This window comes from Schistocerca cancellata, chromosome 5, assembly GCF_023864275.1.
Source record: "Schistocerca cancellata isolate TAMUIC-IGC-003103 chromosome 5, iqSchCanc2.1, whole genome shotgun sequence".
Lineage (NCBI taxonomy): Eukaryota > Metazoa > Arthropoda > Insecta > Orthoptera > Acrididae > Schistocerca > Schistocerca cancellata.
The window spans coordinates 675,200,882-675,227,733 of record NC_064630.1 but is presented as its reverse complement, the minus strand read 5'-3'; the positions used below and the strand labels follow the sequence as shown (position 1 = coordinate 675,227,733).

The window sequence follows — 26,852 nt, the reverse complement described above, 5'->3', positions numbered from 1 at the left end:
CTGCAATTCGCCGAAGATCTTTGACTCTCTGTTTTGACCTGTGGAATTTTCTTAAAATTGTTTGTTTACACAACTTAAGGTGATATATCATTCTATAAAATTAAGAAGAATCGTACTGATTCGTTGCCCCCTCCTAGTTAGCCTTTTGTTTGATATATAAATCTGGAATAAATTATCTAGTATTTTCTGGCATTGTAAAGGAAACTATAGGATTTTTGTCAAGGACTGTTGCTAACAAGTAGGTGAAATTTACATTACTGGTGGATTTTCAGTAACATGAAAGCCAACCTCATAATAACGTTAACTATGACATCAGAGAAACGAGGGAAACATTAGTATACAGTAATTATTTAGCGTAATATATAAGATTACAAAATTATCGTTTTCTTCTTGTGTGTATGTGTGTGTGTGTGTGTCGCAGAAATATTTACAACAGGCGCTCAAGTCACCGCTGACATGTTCTCACACCAAAGTGTCAACTACATATCAACAGAATCCCACACAGTCAACGATGTAAATTATCCTATTCGTTTCTAGGCATGTTACCGTTACAACATTCCTTCCACACCCCTTCGCCTACAGCTTTTAACAGACACTTGTGTTGTAAGATGTGACCAACTACTCTATCACTTCCAGTCATTCTGAATTTCTTCCTTGTGGATTTGTTGTAGGATACCATCACTGCCCATTCGATGAATCCCTCTCATCTTCCACGGTCTTCACATCATCTGAGCTGCGTTTCAAGCGTAGTTTTCGAAGAATTTTTTTCTGGTCTCATTGTGGATTTCTAGGATACTTAGATACTGGCAAAATTAAATGTTTTTAAATATGGCACAAGCGTACAATTTTGTCGTTGTGTAGAAGAATGACCAGTACAACGAACAGTTGAGAATCATCATTACTATAAGTAAGAGCAGCTGCGAAAGGTATATCCATACGTAGTTATTTCCCACGATGATCTCGTCGAGGACTAAGCAATACGTGACAGAGTAATACATGGATTGTCCTGTGGAAGCAGAATGTTCAACTATAGTTGACATACTGATAGGGAAAGCCATGAAAAAACGTTGGAACACCTGCTGTCTATGATCAAGAAAATGGACAGTTCTCACGGATGCTTTATACAGCTTCATTGAGGAATATAAACATCCAGTCAGATGATAAACACGGTAAGAAGCTGTTCACATCCTGTGCTGTTCTCGGCTCGGTAAGAAATAATATGGGTTAGCTGATGGTTCCGGTCTACAGAGTACCACGCCACTGTGGCAAAGCCTACATTGACCACACCACACGCACAATCTATGAAAACTGTGTGGAACTTGATCGCCGTACTCACATGTCGCGGCCAGATATTCGGTCATAACTGAGTTCTGCATCTCCACTGGACGTTGCATGGATAACTGCGACACGAAAGGCCTGCTAATCACATGAATTTTAAAGAAATATGTTGACAGATGATGACTTTCATCTGAATAATCCTTGGGATCCTGTGATTTCTGTTGAACAAGGAAACATTTTACTTTTTAATGGCACATTCAACTAGTCGCGATCTCCGTGCTTGAAATAACACCTTTAAGCATGGACCTGCGTGCCACAGATGGAGTAACACCAAATAGCGGGCGCTAAACAGGAAAGAGGGCGTTCAGGCAGTCAAGTTCTATGCCCATGCGCCACCGAGCCAGTTTTTGTATTAGAGATGCAATTTGCTGTTGTCAAGCTAAAGTGAAGGTGGATGAGAGTTCATCAGCCGGAATGCCACTATATGAAATCGGCATCATCAGGCTTCAATCTCGAAAGCTCATGAAAAGTTTTTCTATCATTATTTTAAAGTACCTTGTTTACCATCGTACGGAGCTTGTAAAACTTAGGCTCCGTGTGTTTGAGACACATTGCAAAAATACACAACAATAAATCACTGAAAACAATGATGATGTGATCTCTGTACCACTTATATTTCATGTTGTAGAAAACCGAACGTCACGACATTTAGTACTCAAAATTGTTCCTTGAAATTATAGAAGTGAATTTCTAGCTCGGTATTGTTGGCTACGTTGTTCAGGTCTCTTTGAATGACACACGTACATTAAACGTAAAATGGTGAGAATATCTAATTTTCTCAGTTAGTCCAAGTAATATCCATGGAGAGCAGAATGAGCATTCCGTCTTCCACAGTGGTTTAAGCAAATGAAAAGAAAAAAACTAGCTATATTTCCTTAGACGATTTTAACACACAGATCTGTTTTACAATTTTGCTTGATATATTAATATTTCTGGGTAACATCAAACAAAGATGACGTAAAAAGGCGAGTAGCACAGGCGAAGAAAGCATTCATGGCCAAAAGCGGCCTCCTACTATTAAATATTAGGCTTAATTTGAGGAAGAAATCAGAAACTGTACTTTAGGAGCACAGATTTTTGTGGTAGTTAATTACGGCTTGTTGGAAAAACATAAAATAAGGGAATCGATGTATTTGGAATGTGGTGCTATAGAAGGTCTTTGAAAAATAGACGGATGGGTGAAGAATGAGCTGTTTCTCCAGAGAACCGAAGATGAAAGCAACATTTGGAGAACACTGACATTAAGAGAGACAGGATAATAAAAGTCCTACACGTGTTAAGACATCAGTAGGCTGTTTAGGTTTTTATATTGGTAACGCCACGTAGCGCTCTGTATGAAAATCACTGGCTGTGCTGTGTGCAGTCTGTGGCTGGTTTGCATTGTTCTTGGCTATTGTAGTGTTGGGCAGATGGCTGTTAACAGCGCGTAGCGTTGCGCAGTTGGAGGTGAGCCGCCAGCAGTGGTGAATGTGGGGAGTGAGATGGCGGAGTTTGGATAGCGGATGATCTGGACACAGACAGTAAGTTTGTAAGACTGGATATCATGAAAATGACTTTTGAACACTATTAAGGTAAACACATTGTTTGTTCTCTATCAAAATCTTTCATTTGCTAACTATGCCTGTCAGTAGTTAGTGCCTTCAGTAGTTTGAATCTTTTATTTAGCTGGCAGTAGTGGCGCTCGCTGTATTGCAGTAGCTTGAGTAACGAAGATTTTTGTGAGGTAAGTGATTTGTTAGAGGTATGTGTTAATGTTAGTCTGGACCATTCTTTTGTAGGGATTATTGAAAGTCAGATTGGAAGCACAGTCATGTATAATTTTTCTAAGGGGACGTTTCACAGGGAACAGGTTTCTTGGTACTAGAGGGAGATGTAGAGGGTAAAATCTGCAGGGGAAGATGAAGACTGGAATATGCTCAGCAAGAAAATAGAGAAAGTTCGGTGCAAGAGCTGCTGTGGAGTAAAGAGGTTGGCAGACAACAGGAAATCGAGGCGAACCGCATAAAGCCAGTTAGAACACTAGTCACCGCAAAAAATGGGAACATCACTGCATTATGGAAGTGGGGAATATTTTGAAAATTTTCGTTATCCAACGGGTAGCTAGTTGCAACGGAAATTGCTAGTGAAAACTTTCAGTTATGCAAATTCCGCTACTCTCAACTAATAATCATTGTACATAAGACGATAATGCAGTTCTATCCGCCTCTCTTTCGTGAGTTAGATACTACTACGATAGCAGTTTTCTGGAATTTCTCTAAAGCTGGTCCCGTTAGTAGGTAAGGGAAAAGCGTAGGGCGTAATGGGCTGCAAACGTCGAAGAACACTTCACTTAAAACTTCGAACTGGGAGGCTTTTCTGATTTATAGTATCACTCACCCAAGTTTCGTCCCCATCTGTGGCAGACATCTTCAGCGATAAATCGGCAAGTGCATCGAAAACTTAAGTGCACCCGAATTTATAGGTGCATTCTGAGGTGTGTGGAAGGCACTACGAATCATACTGTCGATTTGTTGATTAGAAGCTATCGTTCGTTATTACCCCGTAGCAAAGTCGAAAACGGCATTTTATTTCACTTTTTTTCTTTTAAAATAATCATGATGTTCATAAATTTATATTGCTTCTCTGTGCAAGTGCTAATAATAAAAGGTTGTCTAGGTTAAAACACTAGTGTCACTAAATTTTATTTCATGGTCTCCAATTTGAAAAGTATGTTCCTCTACGGCCAACCCACCTGTGCATCCAAATCGATAGTTTCTTTGTCGTTCGACTAAGCGAGTGTTAATACTACTTCTCGTGGTCTGACCGTCGTAAAAACAGGTTAAATAAAATAAAATATGCATGCTGACATTGCGCCCAGACAGCAACGATCGATCGCTTTTAATCGACATTGATGTTACCAGCCAGAAGCGCTTCAGCATATAGCAGCACGCGATGTGGTCTTTAACTTCGGGGCGCCCTCAAGCTTTTCGGATCTGTTGCCAATTAATCTCTGAAGACGTCTTTCGTAGTAGGAGACTAAACGTCAGTGAAGAGTTCCTCCCAGACAATCCCATACCTCCCAGACAATCAGGGCGCAAGTTTCAACTGAAGTAAACACCTCCGTTGAAACCTTAATTGTGCAAATACTCTGCTGAGGCGCTTAATTGTAAAGGTTATCTACAAGCAGATTTTCGCCTTTCCTTTGTGAAAATTTGCTGCTGACTTTTCCATGTACAAATAAATGTGGCCACTTCATATGGTGTGGACAGAATATGGCGAAGAAATCCGTGTGGGTCAACAGGCTGGAATACTGTCAAATGTCCATCTCTCAATGAGTTTAACAAAGGGATTTCGATAAATAATTTGTGAAAGAAATTCGGTATTTAAGTAGGTGACGAATGTTAAATCTTGTAATGGGAATGTACGCTTTTGTACTGTTTCTCTTGGTACCTGATGGCCCGATGTGCTGAAGCACTTTCACTTGAGTTTGTTACGAAATACAGGAGACCAAATTTGAATTGCTTTAATGAAATTCACCCTTACTTATCTAAAAGTAGCTTGATACCTAATTTTTGGTGAAGGGTTGAAGAAGGGACATCGGTTAACCACCTTGGATAAGTAGATAGGCGACTTCGAGTATGTAGCACGAGCGCTGAAGCTTGTGAGCTAATATCCAAATGAGGATACGTTTTTCCTTCACGGCGAGGAACGATGTATTTTCTGTTCATGTATGTACAGGTTGACAATTATTAAACTATATGAAAAAAACGTAAATCAGCCACAAACTACGGTGTGCACGCACTTTATTCAACGTGTAAACCTCACTACAGATATTTCAGTATAAGCTATGTCATTTTCGATATGCCAGCCTCCATTGGCGATGATATGGCGCAGACGAATAGCGAAATTCTGCATGACCCGCTGAAGTGTTGCAACCTCGATGCTGTCGGTGACCTCCTGAATGGATGTTTTCACCTCAGAAATGCTTTTGGGGCTATTACTGTACACCTTGTCTTGACATATAGTCACACAAAAATTAATCGCAAGGTGGCCGGTGTGGCCGAGCGGTTCTAGGCGCTACAGTCTGGAACCGCACGACCGCTACGGTCGCAGGTTCGAATCCTGCCTCGGGCATGGATGTGTGTGCTGTCCTTAGGTTAGTTAGGTTTAAGTAGTTCTAAGTTCTAGGGGACTTATGACCACAGCAGTTGAGTCCCATAGTGCTCAGAGCCATTTGAACCATTTGAACCAATTAGCCGCATGTGTTCAGATTCGGAGAATATGGCGACCAATCGAGGCCCATGCCAGTGCCCTCTGGGTACCACCAGAGGCAGAATAAGGTACCGAAAGTGCTCCTCCAGGACGTCAAAATCTCTCCTGCTTCATGAGGACAAGCTCCGTCTTGCGTGAAGCGCATCCTGTCGAAATCAGGGTTACTCTGGATGACGAAATCATCTTCGAAAACCTTCAAGCACCGTTCGGTAGTCACCAAGCCATCAAAGAATAACGCACTGATTATTCTGTGACTGAACATTGCACATACTACAGTCACCACCTGAGAGTGAAGAGACTTCTCGATCGCGAAATGCGGATACTCAGTCCCTTAAATGCGCCAATTTTGTTTATTGACGGACACATCCAAATGGAACTGGGCTTTGTCGCTAACCCAAATGCGCATGCGCATACTAATTCCCATGAAGCCCCGCGGCCAGCCTGCAGTTTGAACGTCCTAACGCAAACCGTTCAGAAGTTATTACGATTTTCATATAGTTCTATAAGTGTCAGCCTGTAAAATAAAAACGTGCTGCCTCACAATGCTGGTCAGTAAATTCACGGGCACTATCCATCCTACAGCAGCGTAAAACCGTATAATAATGCCACTGAAATTTTGCTCCTCTGAACTTCGCAAGTTAACGTCATTACTCTGCACTTATCCTTCATATAATCGTTATTTTTTATTTCGTGATGCATGATAACATGATGTGTGATGGATCGCGTGTTTCGCTTACAATGTCTCGTTGGTTTCATCGTGATGCGTATCATAATTACATCAACTTAGCATGCATATTCATTGTTTATTTTGCAGAGATAAACGTTATCGTGATAGATTATCGCTTGCTGTGGCTCTGTGTCAAGTGTGAAAACATATGAGCAAACGAATGTTTGACCTACATTGACGTTTTGTGTGCCTGATCAGATTGTTTAGTTAGTATCTAAGCACTAAGACGCTACTGAGACTTTAATTGGCTCTGAGCACTATGCGACTTAACTTCTGAGGTCATCAGTCGCCTAGAACTAATTAAACCTAACTAACGTAAGGACATCAGACACATCCATGCCCGAGGCAGGATTCTAACCTGCGACCGTAGAGGTCGCTCGGTTCTAGACTGTAGCGCCCAGAACCGCACGGCCACTCCGGCCGGCAGACTTTAATTATCTACAGGATATTTGTCCTATCGCTTATGACGCAATGGACCCACGAATCTGATGCCGAAGTTAGTTCGTCGATTACCACAGCAGCGCGTTAATAGGATACTGTTCGCTACATGCATATCGAATTACTCAGATATACAGAAATGTTCTGTATTGTGATTAAACATGGGTCTATGTCCGCTGTAAATTAAAACTAAGATCTGCAACTTATTTTCCTTTTCAATTCAGATAGTAATCCATTGAAGGTCGGTCGAAGTACTTGTGCGGTCTGCAGGAAGACTACGCTTGGAGCATGCGCCTCAAGATGATTTTGCAGTTTCAATGAAAGTTACTTTCATGTGAGCGTTCGCTGCGTTCTAGGAGACCATCGGCCTTCTGAGCACTTCAGTCCATACGGACGCGCGTCATTCATCTTGTGCATTATCTGAGTGATGAAAAACAAGTGATCAAGACCGTTGTATACCGTTGAAATATATTAACATAGCCACAAAAAGTGCCAAGTGAAGATTAGTCCTTCTTTCACTGAGCACCATCAGATGACTTGTAACCAATGCCAACCATTCCTTTTGTCCTGCGAGGGATGAATAATGTGTCTTTTGCGACATTAAGGTAATTTGAGACGAAGTACAAACTCTGATTGTTTCAAGGATGGGAAAAAATGTCTGACGTGGCCAATCAAAGGAACCATCTTGGTACTTCTCTGGACTTGTTAAGATAAATCACGGAAAACCTAATTCTATAAGGCAGGACGCGCATGGCTACCGTAATCCTTCCGACTGCGAGTCAAGTGAGCTAACCAGTACGACACCTCGCTCATTACTGCAACACAAAGGAAATAACTATATCTCATTGCTGCTTCTGTCCATAGAAAGAGCTGATGTTGGAGATCTGCTCTTTCTTTTACTTCCGGTTCTTAGTAGAAGTGATATCGAAGCGTGCATAAAATAATGTTGCGACGTTGTAGTGTCAAAGCCTGCATATCACATGCGTCACAAAAGCAGCCACTCGCGACTCCAGTTGGAGGGTTGTTATGAGTTACTCCTCATCCAAATCCCCACCTTACTTACTGCATCACCTCATATCCTTCTTGTGGTATCACCGTCAGTGCGAAGCTACTCGCACGCTGCCTAGAGTGCCTCCAGTGCGACATTGTATGCCACTACTAGCAAATTACCCGTCGCGTGTGGCTATGATCTGTAAATAAATAAGCCGGTACTGCAGCTTGAACTAGTGAATGTCTCATGCGTACCTTCACACTACATCACTTTATCAGAACTTGACTATGGTGTTGGTTTCTGTTCCCATTTACGGTTTATTTATGGTATTAATACTTGTGGTGCGTATTAGTCATTCTTGGAATATTCCAAGGTCGAATTTCTGTTAGCCTACGAAGACTGTACTGACCTAGACTGCTCAGCTCATCTGGAGCTTCTTCTGAACGGTTTTGGTAAACTGCAATAAGCGCAAAAATTTTACCCACACATCTCCATTCATTTCTCTATGTAGAAAATGTCCAAGGGTAGTCATTTGTTGATAAAAATTTTGCAGCTTCCGATCAATGCTTCCTGTAGATATGGACACAGAGAGAGAGTTAACAAAAGATAGTATACAGGGCGTTTCAAAAGGACCTTACAACTTTAAAAATCCATATACAATTACTGAAAGAAGATACAGAGCAGGGGTTAGTGTTAATTTGTAGGGAAACACATAAAGTTTTTCTTTATTACCTTAAACTGTAAATGTTGTATGTGGCTTCCGTCGTTTAACCTGCACACATCACATAAGAAGTCAATTTCGTCCCAAACTCACTGTAGCATGTCAGGTGTAACTTGCTCAGTGGCGTCGTAAATTCTTGCTCTAAGTTCAGGTGGAGAAGCTGGCACAGGAGATACAAACATGATATCATGAGTCCCCATGCAAAAAATCAAGTGATGTCAGGTCTGCGGAACGTGGGGGCATGTAATTGGCCCATCACGGCCAATCCATTGACCTGGAAAGCGGCACTGAGAAAATCCCTGATGTCAGCCAGGTAGTGGGGTGGTACATCATCTTGCATGAAGTAAACATTTCGTTCTTGGTCATACTCATCGATCTGTGATGTCAAAAACTGTTGTAACATATGAACGTTGTCGGCTTTGCTGGTTCTCTCACGGATAAAAACTGTCGGTGCACTTCATTCTTGCTTATTGCAAAAAAAAAGTTCAGTTTAGGGATATCATGAACATGTTGCAATGTTTGATACTTATTTTCACTGCCCCAAATCCTACAGTTACGTATGTTAACCTTGCCACTTAAATGACAAGTCGAATCGTCAGGAAGGATTATTTATTCCAAGAAATGTTCGTCCTCATGTAATCGATTTAACATATCCGGCCAGAAGTTCTTGCGAGCCGTTTTACCAGTGTCTTTTATTGCTGGTACGATCGTCAAGTTGCACGGTTTCAAATACAAATGGTTTCTTAACACACGCCAAAAGTCGTACACTATGTGATCAAAGGTATCCGGACACCTCCAAAAACTTACGTTTTTCGTATTAGGTGCATTGTGATGCCACCTAATACCAGGTAATCCATATTAGCGATCAAAGTACTCATTATACACCGTGAGACAGCAAAATGGGGTGCTCCGCGGAACTCACGGACTTCAAAATGGTCAGGTGATTCGGTGTCACTTGCGTCATACGTCTGTACACTAGATTTCCACACTCCTAAACATCCCTAGGTCCTCTGTTTCCGATGTGATACTGAAGTAAAAACTTGAAAGGACACTTATAGCACGAAAGCGTACAGGCCAACATCATTTGTTGACAGAGACCGTCGGCAGTTGAAGAGGGTCGTAATGTGTAAAGCAGACATCCATGCAGACCATCACAAACGAATCCAAAACTGCAACACTATCCACTGCAACTCCTATGACAGTTAGGCGGGAGGTGAGAGAACTTGGATTTCATGGTCGAGTGGCTGCTCAGAAGCCACACATCACGCCGGTATATGCCAAACGACGCCTCGCTTGGTGTAAGGAGCGTAATCATTGCTCGATTGAACAGTGGAAGAACGTTGTGTGGAGTAACGAATCACGGTTCACAATGTGGTGATGCAATGACAGGGTGTGGGTATGGCGAATGCCCGGTGAACTTCATCTGCCAGCGTTTGTAGTGCTAACAGTAAATTTCGGCGTTATGGTGTGGTCGTATTTTTCATGGAGAGGGCTTGCACCCGTTGTTGGTTTGAGTGGCACAATCACAGGAGAGGCCTACATTGATGTTTTAAGCACCTACTTGCTTCCCAATGTTGAAGAGCATTTCGGGGATGGTGATTGCATCTTTCAACACGATCAAGCACCTGTTCCACGGCCTGTGATGGAGTGCTTACACGACAGTAACATCTACATCTACATCTACTTCTACATGACTACTCTGCAATTCACATTTAAGTGCCTGGCAGAGGGTTCATCGAACCACAATCATACTATCTCTCTACCATTCCACTCTCGAACAGCGCGCGGGAAAAACGAACACCTAAACCTTTCTGTTCGAGCTCTGATTTCTCTTATTTTACTTTGGTGATCATTCCTACCTATGTAGGATGGGCTCAACAAAATATTTTCGCATTCGGAAGAGAAAGCTGGTGACTGAAATTTCGTAAAGATCTCGCCGCGACGAAAAACGTCTTTGCTTTAATGACTTTCATCCCAACTCGCGTATCATATCTGCCACAATCACTCCCCTATTACGTGATAATACAAAACGAGCTGCCCTTTTTTGCACCCTTTCGATGTCCTCCGTCAATCCTACCTGGTAAGGATCCCACACTGCGCAGCAATATTTTAACAGAGGACGAACGAGTGTAGTGTAAGCAGTCTCTTTAGTGGACTTGTTGCATCTTCTAAGTGTCCCTCCAATAAAACGGAACCTTTGGCTCGCCTTCCCCACAATATTATCTATGTGGTCTTTCCAACTCAAGTTGTTCGTGATTTTAACACCCAGGTACTTAGTTGAATTGACAGCCTTGAGAATTGTACTATTTATCGAGTAATCGAATTCCAACGGATTTCTTTTGGAACTCATGTAGATCACCTCACACTTTTCGTTATTTAGCGTCAACTGCCACCTGCCACACCATATAGCAATCTTCTCTAAATCTCTTTGCAACTGATACTGGTCTTCGGATGACCTTACTAGACGGTAAATTACAGCATCATCTGCGAACAACCAAAGAGAACTGCTCAGATTGTCACCCAGGTCATTTATATAGATCAATACAGCAGAGGTCCCAGGATGCTTCCCTGGGGAACACCTGATACCACTTCAGTTTTACTCGATGATTTGCCGTCCTTTACTACGAACTGCGACCTGTAATGGACTGACCTGCACCGAGTCCTGACCTGAATCCTATAGAACACCTTTGGTATGTTTCGGAACGCCGACTTCGTACCAGGCCTCATCGCCCGACATCGATGCCTCTCCTCAGAGCAGCACTCCCTGAAGAAAGTGCTGCCATTCCCCAAGAAACCTTCCAGCACCTGAATGAATGTTTGCCTCCTAGAGTGGATGCTGTCATCGAGGCTAAGGGTTGGCCAACACCATATTGAATACTAGCGTTACCGATGGAGGGCACCATGAACATGTAAATAATTTTCAGACAAGTGTCCGGATACTTTTGATCACATAATATATGTGGGATTTGCAGTTCGCGTAATTGACACCTGGTCGATTTCGTAGGGCTGTTGAGAAAACGTTTCACTCACTCAACGACGTCGTCGGATGTGCTTCGACTACCTGATGATTTCACATGTCTTACCGAGCACCTTGTTCCTACAAAACATACGCCACTAATAAATTTTAGACCTACTTGGAGGATATTTAGCGTACTTGGTACGGAAATTACGCTGACCTGTTGCCGCTCACTTCGATTCTTCAAACGAGAACACACTGCTAGCACGCTCGGGTCCAGTGAAAGCACTCATCCTTTAACGCAACTGCAGCCAGCACTCCTTACGGTGCTACTCGGCACTAGCAAAGTACGCTAGTTGATGTTTTTCCCTATAAATTGACGCTACAATCACCTCTGTGGGTACTATGAATTAACTTAAATCAATTTTCAAAACTGTACAGTCCTTTCTAACACACGATGTTGTATCGATTATTTTCCATCTGATACATCATTCTAAGATAGTCCTTTAACACTGCCTGAATCGTTCAGTTGTTTCAAAACTTCCATTATTATCTAACTAGTGTAAAAGGAAATTACTTCATTGCGGCTTTAATGATGTGAGACGATCTTCTTACTACCTATAGCATAAATTGTCGCACCAGCATTCGGTCATTCATAAAACTACATGACTTCTTCCAGCACTATGCCTTTGTCATAAGCTGAAACATTAGCATCATTATCACGGTCATTGCTAGTTTAAAAATACTTCCTGTTTTATAAATAACGATATATTTTACAAAGCTCACAACGATTCGTTTATGGACTTTACTGACAAGAGTGTAGTTCGTGTGGCATAAATGCAATCGGATTAGAACACTATTGGTACTACGCATAGAAGGTTTCATTCTATATATGGTTAACATGGTATATCATAGCCATTATATTGCTAATTTAGAAAAAAATTCATGGGATGAGAGAAAGGCCAGAAATAAAAAAATGAAACATACACCATGTGAGTATGGGTCGGTGGACAAATATGTAAGCGTGAGACTATAACGCAATCATTAGTTGAATTTACTTTTCTGCCACATACTACACTCCTGGAAATTGAAATAAGAACACCGTGAATTCATTGTCCCAGGAAGGGGAAACTTTATTGACACATTCCTGGGGTCAGATACATCACATGATCACACTGACAGAACCACAAGCACATAGACACAGGCAACACAGCATGCACAATGTCGGCACTAGTACAGTGTATATCCACCTTTCGCAGCAATGCAGGCTGCTATTCTCCCATGGAGACGATCGTAGAGATGCTGGATGTAGTCCTGTGGAACGGCTTGCCATGCCATTTCCACCTGGCGCCTCAGCTGGATCAGCGTTCGTGCTGGACGTGCAGACCGCGTGAGACGACGCTTCATCCAGTCCCAAACACGCTCAATGGGGGACAGATCCGGAGATCTTGCTGGCCAGGGTAGTTGACTTACACCTTCTAGAGCACGTTGGGTGGCACGGGATACATGCGGACGTGCATTGTCCTGTTGGAACAGCAAGTTCCCTTGCCGGTCTAGGAATGGTAGAACGATGGGTTCGATGACGGTTTGGATGTACCGTGCACTATTCAGTGTCCCCTCGACGATCACCAGTGGTGTACGGCCAGTGTAGGAGATCGCTCCCCACACCATGATGCCGGGTGTTGGCCCTGTGTGCCTCGGTCGTATGCAGTCCTGATTGTGGCGCTCACCTGCACGGCGCCAAACACGCATACGACCATCATTGGCACCAAGGCAGAAGCGACTCTCATCGCTGAAGACGACACGTCTCCATTCGTCCCTCCATTCACGCCTGTCGCGACACCACTGGAGGCGGGCTGCACGATGTTGGGGCGTGAGCGGAAGACGGCCTAACGGTGTGCGGGACCGTAGCCCAGCTTCATGGAGACGGTTGCGAATGGTCCTCGCCGATATCCCAGGAGCAACAGTGTCCCTAATTTGCTGGGAAGTGGCGGTGCGGTCCCCTACGGCACTGCGTAGGATCCTACGGTCTTGGCGTGCATCCGTGCGTCGCTGGGGGTCCGGTCCCAGGTCGACGGGCACGTGCACCTTCCGCCGACCACTGGCGACAACATCGATGTACTGTGGAGACCTCACGCCCCATGTGTTGAGCAATTCGGCGGTACGTCCACCCGGCCTCCCGCATGCCCACTATACGCCCTCGCTCAAAGTCCGTCAGCTGCACATACGGTTCACGTCCACGCTGTCGCGGCATGCTACCAGTGTTAAAGACTGCGATGGAGCTCCGCATGCCACGGCAAACTGGCTGACACTGACGGCGGCGGTGCACAAATGCTGCGCAGCTAGCGCCATTCGACGGCCAACACCGCGGTTCCTGGTGTGTCCGCTGTGCCGTGCGTGTGATCATTGCTTGTACAGCCCTCTCGCAGTGTCCGGAGCAAGTATGGTGGGTCTGACACACCGGTGTCAATGTGTTCTTTTTTCCATTTCCAGGAGTGTATTTCATTCAAGGCCACCGGTGTAGCTGCGCGTTGTAAGGCGCCTTGCCACGGTTCACGCGGCTCCCCGTCGGAAGTTCGAGTCCTCTCTCGGGCATGGATGTGTGTGTTGTCCTTAGCGTAAGTTAGTTTAAGTTAGATTAAGTAGTGTATAAGGTTAGGAACCGATGACCACAGCAGTTTGGTTCCATTGGAACTTGCCACAAATTTCCAAAGTTTCATTTAAGAATGATAATAATTAACGTATGTCAAAAATACAAATCTAGACCGTCGTTTGGAGTCTACTCTACACACGAAGTCCCTCTATTATTATGCAAGAAAGTCAGATCACAGATGGAAGGAAGGCAAGGCCTATCAACTCCAACAGTGAGAAGAGCAGTGATGTTCAAGGCAACATTTGGGTTGATGGCAGCGATACCCCTTTACGTAATGCACTATGTTTTTTTTCCTTACCTGTTATTTCCTATTCATTACAATATGGAGGTCTGGTACAGAACTTCGTTCGCTTAAGCCAAGCGGTTCCAAATCGGGAACATGTAGGAGGGGAACTGCGGTTCCAGCATTGGCCTCAATTACTAAGGTAAACCACACGAAAGTATTGAACGTAACTGGGGAAGTGGAACTATTTTTCAAATGTTTGCGATATCATGTTATTTACAGTTATAGAAAAATTCTTGTATGTATTTACCAGGAGTGCCTCCTAAGAGACATAGTTCACACTTTCTCTGCTGTTTCGACAGAAGTTAAGAGTGTTTTTTTCGTCCTGTGTAGCTGGAGTTACCAAAACAAATGATGCTAACCACCTCATGAATGCGCTGCCGGGTGTTGAGTTAGAGCGTCGGTATGTTTCCCGTTACAATCATAAAAACTTTTGTAGTGAATTTTAACGGTCCTAAATTAGTCTAGTACTGCATTTGTGTTATTGATATGTAGAAAAGGAACATTAAAACACAAAGAAAATCCAGCAGCGACATCATCTCACATCTCGCGATGATTTCTCCCGCCAAGAGCACTGGTGCTCAGTCGCTGCTAGAGTATTGTATTTACATATCTATAAAAGTAATATCGCACTAATCTGGGGCTGCTCTATCTAATGCGCACGTAAAAATACAACTTTAAAATTCTAATTTTTCCTAACGGAAAATAAAACGATACTTTCCGTCGATACTGCGCATCGCATTAAAGGGTGTAGCCCCACATCGTGGAAACGAAATTTGCCAACGCACCAGAGGTAATACGTCTGACGGCTTTTGGGAGGGTCGCCTTGCGTGTGTGTGTGTGTGTGTGTGTGTGTGTGTGTGTGTGTGTGTGTGTGTGTGTGTGCAATGCACAGAATCTCCGATTTCCTGTATGTGACTGTTGAACTTTCCAAGCAGCGATCATTCCGAAAGATATGAACTAATATTTTGAAAAGAAAATGCATCATTTAGGCATATTTTGGGCTAAAAACTTGCATTTCGGCAATACTTGGACACATTGCTTAACTGGCTCTCCCGTGTCCTAAAATATTGGGTTACTTGATGTATGAAGCTCTCGACGACCTCCGCTTACGTGATCGTCAGGAACTCAATGATTCTACACCGTTTGACAATGATGATAGAGTAAGTTGTCTAATGTTTAAGATATGATCTACACCTACATTGGCAAGAAGAACGAGAGGCTTACATCCTAGAATGTCGTACGATAATTTACACTTACTGATACCTACCATAGTTGTCTCCGAGAGGTAGCCCGCATCTCGTGGTCGTGCCGTAGCGTTCTCGCTTCCCACGCCCGGGTTCCCGGGTTCGATTCCCGGCGGGGTCAGGGATTTTCTCTGCCTCGTGATGGCTGGGTGTTGTGTGATGTCCTTAGGTTAGTTAGGTTTAAGTAGTTCTAAGTTCTAGGGGACTGATGACCATAGATGTTACGTCCCATAGTGCTCAGAGCCCTCCGAGAGGTACATTAGTAAACTATGGTGGAGAAAGAATTGTCAAAGTCCTGTGCAAAAGAGACAGCATTCTCTAGCATTGTTACCTATCGCGCCATGCAGCCATCGGAGCTCGAAGTACACTACTTTTTAGTGTTTCTTCTCATTGAAGCGTCGGTGACAAATCTTCTTAAAATCCATCGCGTGTAGAAACAGAATAAATTCTTTCAGATTGCTTATACAATTAATTATACCCTAAAGGAGTTTATCAGTTGAGCGACACACTGTCTCAACTTGTTAAATAGTAATGCGACAAATTATTTCTCCAGGCACGTCGCTCGCTTATGGCTTGAACCATGTGACGTGGTCTGAAGCCAGCTGTCACCGTCAATTCCACTGAAGGGCAGTTCAGTTACTATACAGAAAGAATTTACAAGCACATTTACGGTGAATTACTTTCGACTTGAAGCGGATCTACTGTCCAAGGGAAAAAACTGTGAAAATGGCTTGGGCGCAGAGCTTATAGTGCACATCAGACAATGTAGCGAGTGGCGTGATAGCAGACCATTACGCCGGAATTGGATGTAGGGGGACCGTAGAGAAAGGGAAAACGCCGCCGTATAAATGGCAAGGAAGATAATGCGCGAGAGCCGCTGCCAGAGTGAATCAGCCGCAACCGATGTGAAGCGAATACAAAAATATTGCAGTCGACTATTCTGAAGTCTTTCAATATGTAGCACAAGTGATTTCCTTTTTCTCTCTTTTAGTAGTTGCAGACACCAAGTTATCTTTAATAGTTTCACAGAAATACATTACTTTGTATCTTTTCTTGCTGCAATCATTCCTAAAGCGGTTAACTAATGGTTTTAAAGGATAATACATCATTTAGGCATGATCATTATTTGTTTAAGGGTTTACTGACAACGTTGTTAGTTTACTTTCATCCATCGAGAGATTCTTAGAAAGTCTGTAATTATACCAATATTGATTTATATTTTTTTTATTTTTTATTTATTTTATTTTATTTTTTGTTACGGGGTCCACAGCCTCGACATATTTTTCATTAGAAAACATTGTCGGATAAAGGCTGGAAAGTATTTCCGTTTATTTGCTACTGGCCAATTACGACTGTACAGCATACAGAATATCTCTAAGCAACATGTCGCAACGGATGTGACATACAAATTAGCCCATCAGTCCAGTTGTGAAATAACACGTAAACATTAACATGATCTGTATTGTATTTCATCAGAAAGCTAATAATACAGTTGTGAGAACCCACGAGCAATGCAGCTTAAGAACGAAGGGAGAATGAAGTTCTTCTGTGGATGGATGTCAAATTCGGACTTGTCCTACTGGATTTGCCTGATGACGTAATTGAAGAAGTAAGGGATGCCAACATAGAACACGTAAGCGATCCAGTATTAGAGTCTGAGTTCAACTGTTCTTAATAAGTACTGATGTCAAAAGAGGAAAAAGGGATAGATAACATTCCTTTGGAAATTCTAAAATCGTTGGAGAAACTAGCAGCCAAACGACTATTCAAGTCGGCATGCAGAATCTAAGAGTCTGGAGGCATCTCGTCAGCCTCTAGAAGAAATACCATCCACACTGTTCTGAAGATGGTAAGGGCAGATATGTGGGAGAAACACCGCAAAATCAGCTTAACATCTCATCCAACCATGCTACTGACAGGAATGATATACAGAAGGATCGAAAAGTCAGTTGACGAACTCTTGGATGGTGATAAGTTAAAGGCACCAGAAAGGTTGTTCTGGCACTTCACTTAGTATTGGAAGCATTAATTAAGAAAAATGGTGACAGGTACCTGTACGTAGGATTTGTCGACCTGAGAATAGAGTTTGAGAATAGACAATGGTGTAAGATCTTAGTAATTATTAGAAAAAGTAGGAGTAAACTGTAGGTAAAGATGGGTAATATACAATATGAATAAGAGCCAAGAGGGAACTATAAGACTTTTGCCGCTAATTTTGATCCATACATCGAAGAAACAGTAACGGCAAGAAGCAGACATTGAAAAGTAGGGCAGACATTCAGAGCAAATGTTTATCAATGATAGTATTCCCTGTGATGTTGCTAATCACCGTGAAAGTGGGTAAGAATTGTAGGACACCTTGAACGAAAAGAATAGTGTAATGAGCACCCACAATGTAATGATGGTAAACTGAAGTAAGATGAAAGTAATAAAGAGCGGCAGAAATGAGATTAGCGTCAAAATTAAAATGATGGTATTGGACGAAGAAGTAGACGATGTTAAGAAATTCTGGTACCTTGGAAGCAAAATAATTCATGATGAATGAAGCAAGAAGGACCTAAAAAGCAGACTATCACACGAAAAGAAGGCATTCCTGGGGAGAATAAGTCCTTACAAGTATAAAAAATAAGTTATAATTTGAGGGAGTAATTTCTGAGAATATATGTTTCCAGCGCACCATTGGACTGTGAAAAATCGGAAAAGAGGAGAATCGAAGAGTTTGGAATGTGGTGCAGTAGAATGACAGTGAAAATAAGCTGGACTATGAGGATCAGAAATGAGGAGATGCTCCGCAGATTAGGGACGGAAAGAAACATATGGAAAACAGTGGCAACAAGATTGAATGGGATGATAGGACATGCAAAAGACATCATGGAATACTTCCAGTTTAGCAGAGGGAGTTGTAGAGGATAAAAACTGCAGGCGAATGTCAGAGATTAGAATGTATCAAACAAATGACTGAGAAGCGTTCCAGTGACACTCTGAGATGAAGAGATTGGCGCAGGAGATAATGCATAGCATACGACGTGATATATGTGTGTGTGGGGGGGGGGGGGGTATATCTGGCCCGCCGCAAGGTATTTCAACGAAACGCGCTATGTCTCCCTCCAAACATTTTTTATGAGACTAACACCTGCTTCCTCGAGGAATAATAATGATAAAAACGGCAAATATTAGCATCGAACCATTGATTTCAGAGTTTATCCAGTAATTATCAGTGACGGCTCTAATAACATTCAGCGAATTAAAATGATTCTTCTATTATTAACGGATAACACGAGAGGGTTACCTCTGGAGATTAGTACACATACAAGTCTTATCTCAAAATAAAAAACTGTGGTACTGTAACACTCCAAGTACTCCTAAGGATGGTAGTAGGAGCATTGCAGGGAATGGCTTTCTAACAACGACAAAATACTGAGCATCTAAGACCCCCAGGAGAGGCAGTCAGCGTGGGACGGAGGTAAGATCCAAAAGTAATCGAAACAATGACGTATCACAGTCGCAGTTTCGGAATCGCTACTCATTTTGACACACTTATGATGACGTAGAACTGCGATGATGGTTTATTTTGCGAAGTTTGTGGGTTAAAATAATTCAGAAAAACGAACGTTTAAGTTGATTATCTAGCCTTCAAATGAAAAAATCCCCTTTGTTTTTTTAAATTACATTTATCCTTACGTATTGATCCTATTGACAGTGTCATTCTGTTCAATTCTGAACTTCTTCACTACTGAAAATATGGGATTTGTCTGATGCCATATGCAATTAACTTTGGGAAGACACTGTTCGTTCTATCAGGAGACATAATGCCTCTGTCAGTAACTTCTAGTGAGTGGAATGTCGCCTTAAGTAGGTTAGGGAAGATAGTGACATTTGAAATTATAATTTATCGAGAACGCTCAACATAATCTCGCTAAGCGACTATAACACGACTTATCAGGGAATGAATTTTGCTGATAATTTTAAAAGACATTTCTCATGCAAGAAAGCTATTGTCATTCATGTCAAGGAATGGTGTGGTATCGGTGGAATGCACGACTGCAAAAAGCCTAGCGAAGTACACTGCACGAAAAAACGACATTTATTAACACTAAGTACTCTCCTCGTATTTAAGTAATAACTTAACAAATCAAAAATCATATTAGTATTACGGTTTCTTGTGGAGGTTGGTTTCTTAACTAATCCATAGTTATTATTCTGTCAGCAAAGAGGCAGTGTGCCAACGAAGAGGTAGGACACGGTTACTCTTTGGAATTCATTAAAACTCGAGCATTCATCACATCACAGAAAGGAAGGCACTGAAAGACAAGTCCACTAATAATTCCTACGGAACGCTAGCAGATGCCTTCAAAGCTGACTGGAAGGAAATATATACAGCGCTACAGGCGTAGATAATGAAATTAGGCTGCGCTTCGAAAGCTAAGTTGAAAACAGATGAAATTTAAACAAGCAATATTTAGGTATATACCTGAACCGAATTTCATTATTGCACGGGTTACTCACACTACGAAACGAATCAACAAACTGGAGTCCCACCCAAAAAATTTCATTCTAAGTGCACTCGAAAGGAGGACGTTTTAGTCACCATCATGAGGATCACCAACATCCGACCACGAGTGATTGTCGATAAAATTTTGCTAGAACTTATGAGAAACGACCTCACGGCGCCAAGCGCTTCATTCACTAAAATGTATGCCATCGCCCATTACTCAAAGATTCGAGCAAAAGTTCGCTGGAAAATTCTACAGATTGCGCATTCGTTTAATTTATCGAGACGAAGGCGAACTTTTAAAAAGATTGGGACAAACTGATGATTCCGGTTTTGTCACGTAACAAGCCACATTTAACAACTAAACAACGCTTCTACAACGACAACTGAGAAACCCATACTGATTGCACAACACACATTTCTACAAATCATTGCTTATTTTCAACACACATTTCCCCCAATTAACCACACATTCATACACCATAGAGCTAACAGTGATTAAGTTATGGACAAACTGTAACATAGGATGATCATGTGAAATATAACGAAATTCACTCTAACAGAAAGAACGGTGTGCCACGAAGGAATTATCCGAATGGGACCGAGATGCGGTAGATGTGATCTACGTGCGCAGCTTAAAAAGTTTCAGTTTCAGAACAACTGGATGATTTATTCCAGAGAAAGTGCTTCACAGATTGAGCAACTCCCTAATACGTTGGTCCACATATGACCCTTATGCAAGCGGTTATTTGGTTGACATTGAGCATAGAGTGGTTAGATGTCGTGAGGCACATAGAGCCAAAATGTGTCCAATTAGTGCTTTAGGTCTTCAGAGTCCCGAGCTGCTTGAGGACCTTGCCCACAATGCTCCGTAAGTTCTCAGTTGGAGAGAGATCCAGCGACCTCTACAGCAAAGGCAAGGTTTGGCAAGCATGAAGACAAGCAGTAGAAAACCTTAGCTGATCATCGGGGCTCAGCCCTACGTTCCCCATCAATCATATTCTCCACATGTTCACATCTTTCTTCCCACGGCTCGATTTTGCTTTCAACACTTCTCCTTTTATTGTGCTATTTAGTCACCTATCTCTATCCCTATTTTGACAGTCATTCAGGTTCAGAACCATCAAATAATCACTTTTTTTCTTTCTCATGATCTTTGCCATTTGTACATCACGCCAAACTCGTGTTATCTGCTCTACATATCATCGAAGGGCTTCTTTCGCTGATTAACCTCTGGCTTTCAACACTTCTCTTTTTACTTTCCTATTTAGTCACCTTCCCCCATCTCTATTTTGACAGTCATTCTGATTCAAAAACGTCTAATAAGTACCTTTTCTCCTTCTCATGATCACTGCTATTTCTACATCCCCTCAAACCGGTTTTGTCTGCTCTTCACATTCTGCAAGGGCTTCGTTCGTAGACTGATCTGTGGCCTCCTTTATATCCTCAGGTATCTACTGGTCTTTCTGTACTTTCCAATATCTTTGCCAGTAGCTGTTGGTATAAGTACCTAGCATCTTCCAAGTTACATCTTAAGATCTTGTATGGGATATATAAATTTTATATTAACCAGATGATGGTCACTTCCGCAGTCTCCACCCTGTATTTTTAAAAATGCCTTTTTTCTCAGGTTTAGACAGTCAATAATTGATTTCAACCGTTTGTACTGTTTTACCACGTGAAATTTTGTTTGTCCTGGTATTCAAGGACTGTACTTTCTACTCATAATTCACACTAGTGTAATACATCCATAAAATTTTTGCCGTGCGCATTCCTTTCTTTCGCTACTCTGTTATTAAAATATTTATGTCAGTATAAGTTTATGGACAGTTGGAACTGCTTCTACTGTCTGTGTCAGCATCTGTTCTAAATCTTCTTTTACCTTCAATGACAAGTCTTCAATAGGTGCATACACTCCCACTATCAGTATACTCGTCGTTGACTGATTAAAGAAAACTACATATCATTATGTTCCTTGACTTTTGTTGATTTTTGCATCTAATAACCTCTTATCAGCACACTATGCATTCCATTCAATTGCTCTTCCAAATCCTTTATCATCTATAATAGAATTACGATTTCCTCGCCAAATTGCAAAGACTTTCTTCTTGAAGGTAAGAGCTTCCAAGCTGCTTGGCCGCAAGATTTTCCAATTTTCAATTTAACATAAAATATTCAGTCGTTCTGATAATGGGGAACACCAACCCCAAAATATTTTTCTCCACAAGCCAGCGCCACCTATGCTGACCGTGACCGTCCGCTGTCGATGTGAGCGATACCTCGGAAAAGGTCTCGGCTATCCGCGGAACTGCTTACTTTGGAGTCTGTCCAGCAATGAATGTCCAAGCACGAGCCGAGCCTCCATCCTCGAGCGCCGCCACATCCACCCGCACCCCTCCGTAAACGTCGACGGCGCGCCACCAGACCCGCCGACGCCCGCTTCCGCGAGATGCGTCCATTCCACTTGAGTCCACCTGACTGCCCGCACCGCCTCCACCTCTCCCCAGCGCGGCCACGCCGGCGCGTCCGTCCGTCGCATTTCTCGTAGCGGCCACCCTCTGGAGGGACCAGTACCATGCAGTCAAGAACAAGATCGGCAGCGCCGTGGAGCACAGCCGTGCCGTTTGAAGCGGCACAACTGCTTCTCTTTCACGCCGTTCGACTCTGATAACTGCATCTTGTTTCTGTACCAGCTGTATGTGACTTACAGGTCCCTGTGCTGTGTCCCTGCTACCTTCAGAAAGTGAAAGAGGGTGCTCCAATCAAAAGTTTTCTCGAAGCCTATTAATGCTGTAGACGTAGGTTTGCCTTACTTCAGTCTATCATATACTAAATCGTTCCTTTTATACACTACAGTACATTAAAATTGCTACACCACGAAGATGACGTGCTACAGACGCGAAATTTAACCGACAGGAAGAAAATGCTGTGATATGCAAATGATTAGCTTTTCTGAGCATTCACACAAGGTTGGCACCGGTGGCGACATCTAAAACGTGCTGACATGAGGAATGGTTCAGACCGATATCTCATGCACAAACAGCACTCGACCGGCGTTGCCTGCTAAAACGTAGTTCTGATGCCTCGTGTAAGGAGGAGAAATGCGTACCATCACGTTTCCGACTTTGATAAAGGTCGGATTGTAGCCTATCGCGATTGCGGTTTATCGTATCGCGTCATTGCTGCTCGCGATGGTCGAGATCCAATGGCTGATAGCAGAATATGGAATCGGTGGGTTCAGGAGGGTAACACGGAACGCTGCGCTGGATCCCAACGGCCTCGTATCACTACCAGTCGAGATGACAGGCTTCTTATCCGCATGGCTGTAACGGATCGTGCAGCCACGTCTCGATCCCTGAGTCAACAGATGGGGACGTTTGCAAGACAGCAACTATTTGCACGAACAGTTCGACGACGTTAGCAGCAGCATGGACTATCAGCTCGGAGACCATGGCTGCGGTTACCCTTGACGCTGCATCACAGACATGAGCGCCTGCGAAGGTCTACTCAACGACGAACTTCGGTGCACGAATGGCAAAACGTCATTTTTTCGTACGAATTAAGGTTCTGTTTACAGCGTCATGATGGTCGCATCAGTGTTTGGTGACATCGCGGTGAACGCACATTGGAAGCGTGTATTCGTCATCGCCATACTGGCGTATCACCCGGCGTGATGGTATGGGGTGCCACTGGTTACACGTCTCGGTCTACTCTTGTTCGCATTGACGGCACTTTGAACAGTGGACGTTACATTTCAGATGTGTTACGACCCGTGGCTCTATCCTCCATTCGATTTCTGCGAAACCCTGCACTTCAGCAGTATAATACACGACCGCATGTTGCAGGTCCTGTACGGGCCTTTCTGGATATAGAAACTGTTGGATTGCTGCCCTAGCCAGCACATTATCCAGATCTCTCAACAATTGAAAACATCTGGTCAATGGTGGCCGAGCAACTGGCTGGTCACAATACGCCAGTCACTACTCTTGATGAACTGTGGTATTGTGTTGAAGCTGCATGGGCAGCTGTACCTGTACACGCCAGCCAAGCTCTGTTTGACTCAATGCCCAGGCGTATCAAGGCTGTTCTTACGGCCAGAGGTGGCTGTTCTGGGTACTGATTTCTCAGGATGTATGCACCCAAACTGCGTGAAAATGTTATCACATGTCAGATCTAGTATAATATATTTGTCCAATGAATACCCGTTTATCATCTGCATTTCTTCTTGGTGTAGCAATTTAAATGGCCAGTACTGTAAATTATATTGAAATTTTCCGTATTTTCTGTTGATAAATCGGGTGAATCTGGTATGTAATGCACAACCGGAGAAACCTGCAGCAACCTCAACCAAACATTTAAATTCACAGGATCTAACGAGTATAAGTGCAATAATTTTCTTATATATGATGCCTTAATAGAGTTTAATGATTGTTTTTTCTGTATCGAACTCTCTCCCCACGATAATGTTAAAAACTTCACGACATGATGTTTCTTGCATGGTCGTAAGTGATCGCTAAGTGGACGAAGCCTTGACAGTATACACTACCCACGCATCCAACATCTGACTTGCTTCTCAGGGGAAAATAACCATTAATGGCATGTTCTTGCCACAGGTACTTGAAGGTACTACCTAACCTAAAAGCAGTGTCATGTAATAGCTACTGCAAATGACCAAAATATTTATATAATGTTGCTCATTACACTGTGATCAGTAATTGATAGAAATACCTGAACTCTCACGCATTATACCGGGTGATCAAAAAGTCAGTATAAATTTGAAATCTTAATAAACCACAGAATAATGTAGATAGAGAGTTAAAAATTGACACACATGCTTGGAATGACATGGGGTTTTATTAGAACAAACAAAAATACCCCATATGGCTAGAAGCGTGAAAGATCTCTCGCGCGCGTCGTTTGGTGATGATCGTGTGCTCAGCCGCCACTTTTGTCATGCTTGGCCTCCCACGTTCTCAGACCTCAGTCCGTGCGATTGTTGTGGGGTTACCTGAAGTCGCAAGTGCATCGTGATCGACCGACATCTCTAGGGATGCTGAAAGACAACATCCGACGCCAATGCCTTACCATAACTCCGGACATGCTTTACAGTGCTGTTAACAACGTTAATCCTCGAGTACAGCTAGTTTTGAGGAATGATGGTGGACATATTGAGCATTTCCTGTAAAGAACATCATCTTTGCTTTGTCTTACTTTGTTATGCTAATTATTGATATTCCGATCAGATGAAGCGCCCTCTGTCGGACGATTTTTGAACTTTTGTCTTTTTTTTTGTTCTAATAAAACCCCATGTCATTCCAAGCATGTGTGTCAATTTTTACCTCTCTATCTTTATTATTCTGTGATTTATTCAGGTTTCAAATTTATACTGACTTTTTGACCACCCGCTAGTTTCTATAAGTAATCCGATGGCAAATACAGCTACAAAAGGTAGGTACTGCGAAAACCGCTACTAAACAGCGGATAATCACTCTGTACATAACTAGTAAAATAAGGTACATGATTTATATTTGAAAACAGATACAGGCATTTGATTAAAAATGCGTTGGTAAATTAGTTCTGTCTCTGATGGAAAATAGTGAGTATGACTAAAACGAAAGAGGCTATGTCTGTGTATAGTCGAGAACGTCCCAATATTGCTTCCTAATTACGTCTGTAATTACCAGTTCCACTCTGCCTGAAATGAGAATACTCCCACATTATCCTGCAGAATGAGCTCATATGAATTGGTTCCGCCTCGTTGAGGGACACGGACGCGCTGACAGGAATTCATTAACGTGTTCGCCTCGCATGTCGTGGTAATCGTTCCACGATCCGAAGTGCTGCGAGGCTCTGAACTGGCGGACAAATTTTTCATTGTGAATGACTAACGTGCGATGATGGCTGCTTTTTAATCGACAGGAGCCTATCGGAGACAACGTGTTTAGTACAGATAGAAATGATTGTTATGTTATGGAGTGTAAAAAAATCACCCAGCTAAGGCGTCTAATTCATTATTCGGAAATGGATTACGTAAAGCAGCAACGTGAAAGGAATCTACTGGGGTACACTTACATGTGGCACCCGAATGTTGTAATGATATTTACGTAAACTAAAGTGAAGCTACTATATTGTAAACGATATCTGTGATGGGCTCTGTAATATGGTTCGCTGACTTTGCACGACAGAGCGACGTGGAACAGTGGCTACCACATTAGACTCGCATTCGGGAGGATGACGGTTCAATCCCGCGCCTGGCAATCCTGATTTAGGTTCCCCGTGATTTCCCTAAATCGCTCCAGGCAAATGCCGGGATGGTTATTTGAAAGGGCACGGCCGACGCACTTCCCCGTCCTTCCCTAATCCGATGAGACCGATGACCTCGCTGTCTGGTCTCCTCCCCCAAACAAGCCAACCCAACTTTGCACGACAGAGGACGCAGTAGGCAGTTTTTGTTATGTTCTCTATAAAGGCGTTTTCTCGTACCAATATTTTGCGTTACACCGCACGTTAAAAAGATTAGTGATTTTATAATGGAATTCAAAGTGAAATGACGTAATGTAAATTTAATTGTGAGTAGAAAGGATTACCGGATTGATATTACAAACGAAGTTTAAGAATACATTTATTATTGGAAATATAAATGTAAGCGGACAAGAGCGATGTACTTGAGGTCAATATTATGGAAACGGAAGAGAATGTAGATGAAGATGAAATGGGAGATACGATACTGCGAGAAGAGTTTGACAGAGCACTGA

General features: G+C 42.7%; 1 protein-coding gene across 1 annotated transcript in view; it reads right to left on the bottom strand.

Moving 5' to 3' along the window:
* LOC126188758 (nephrin-like) overlaps positions 1 to 26,852 on the bottom strand; it is a 645,061-nt gene that overhangs the window by 552,635 nt on the left and 65,574 nt on the right. Inside the window, exon 3 of the mRNA XM_049930368.1 lies at positions 22,414 to 22,653. Within this exon, the coding sequence (XP_049786325.1) occupies positions 22,414 to 22,653 (240 nt within the window). The remainder of the gene's footprint in view (positions 1 to 22,413; positions 22,654 to 26,852) is intronic.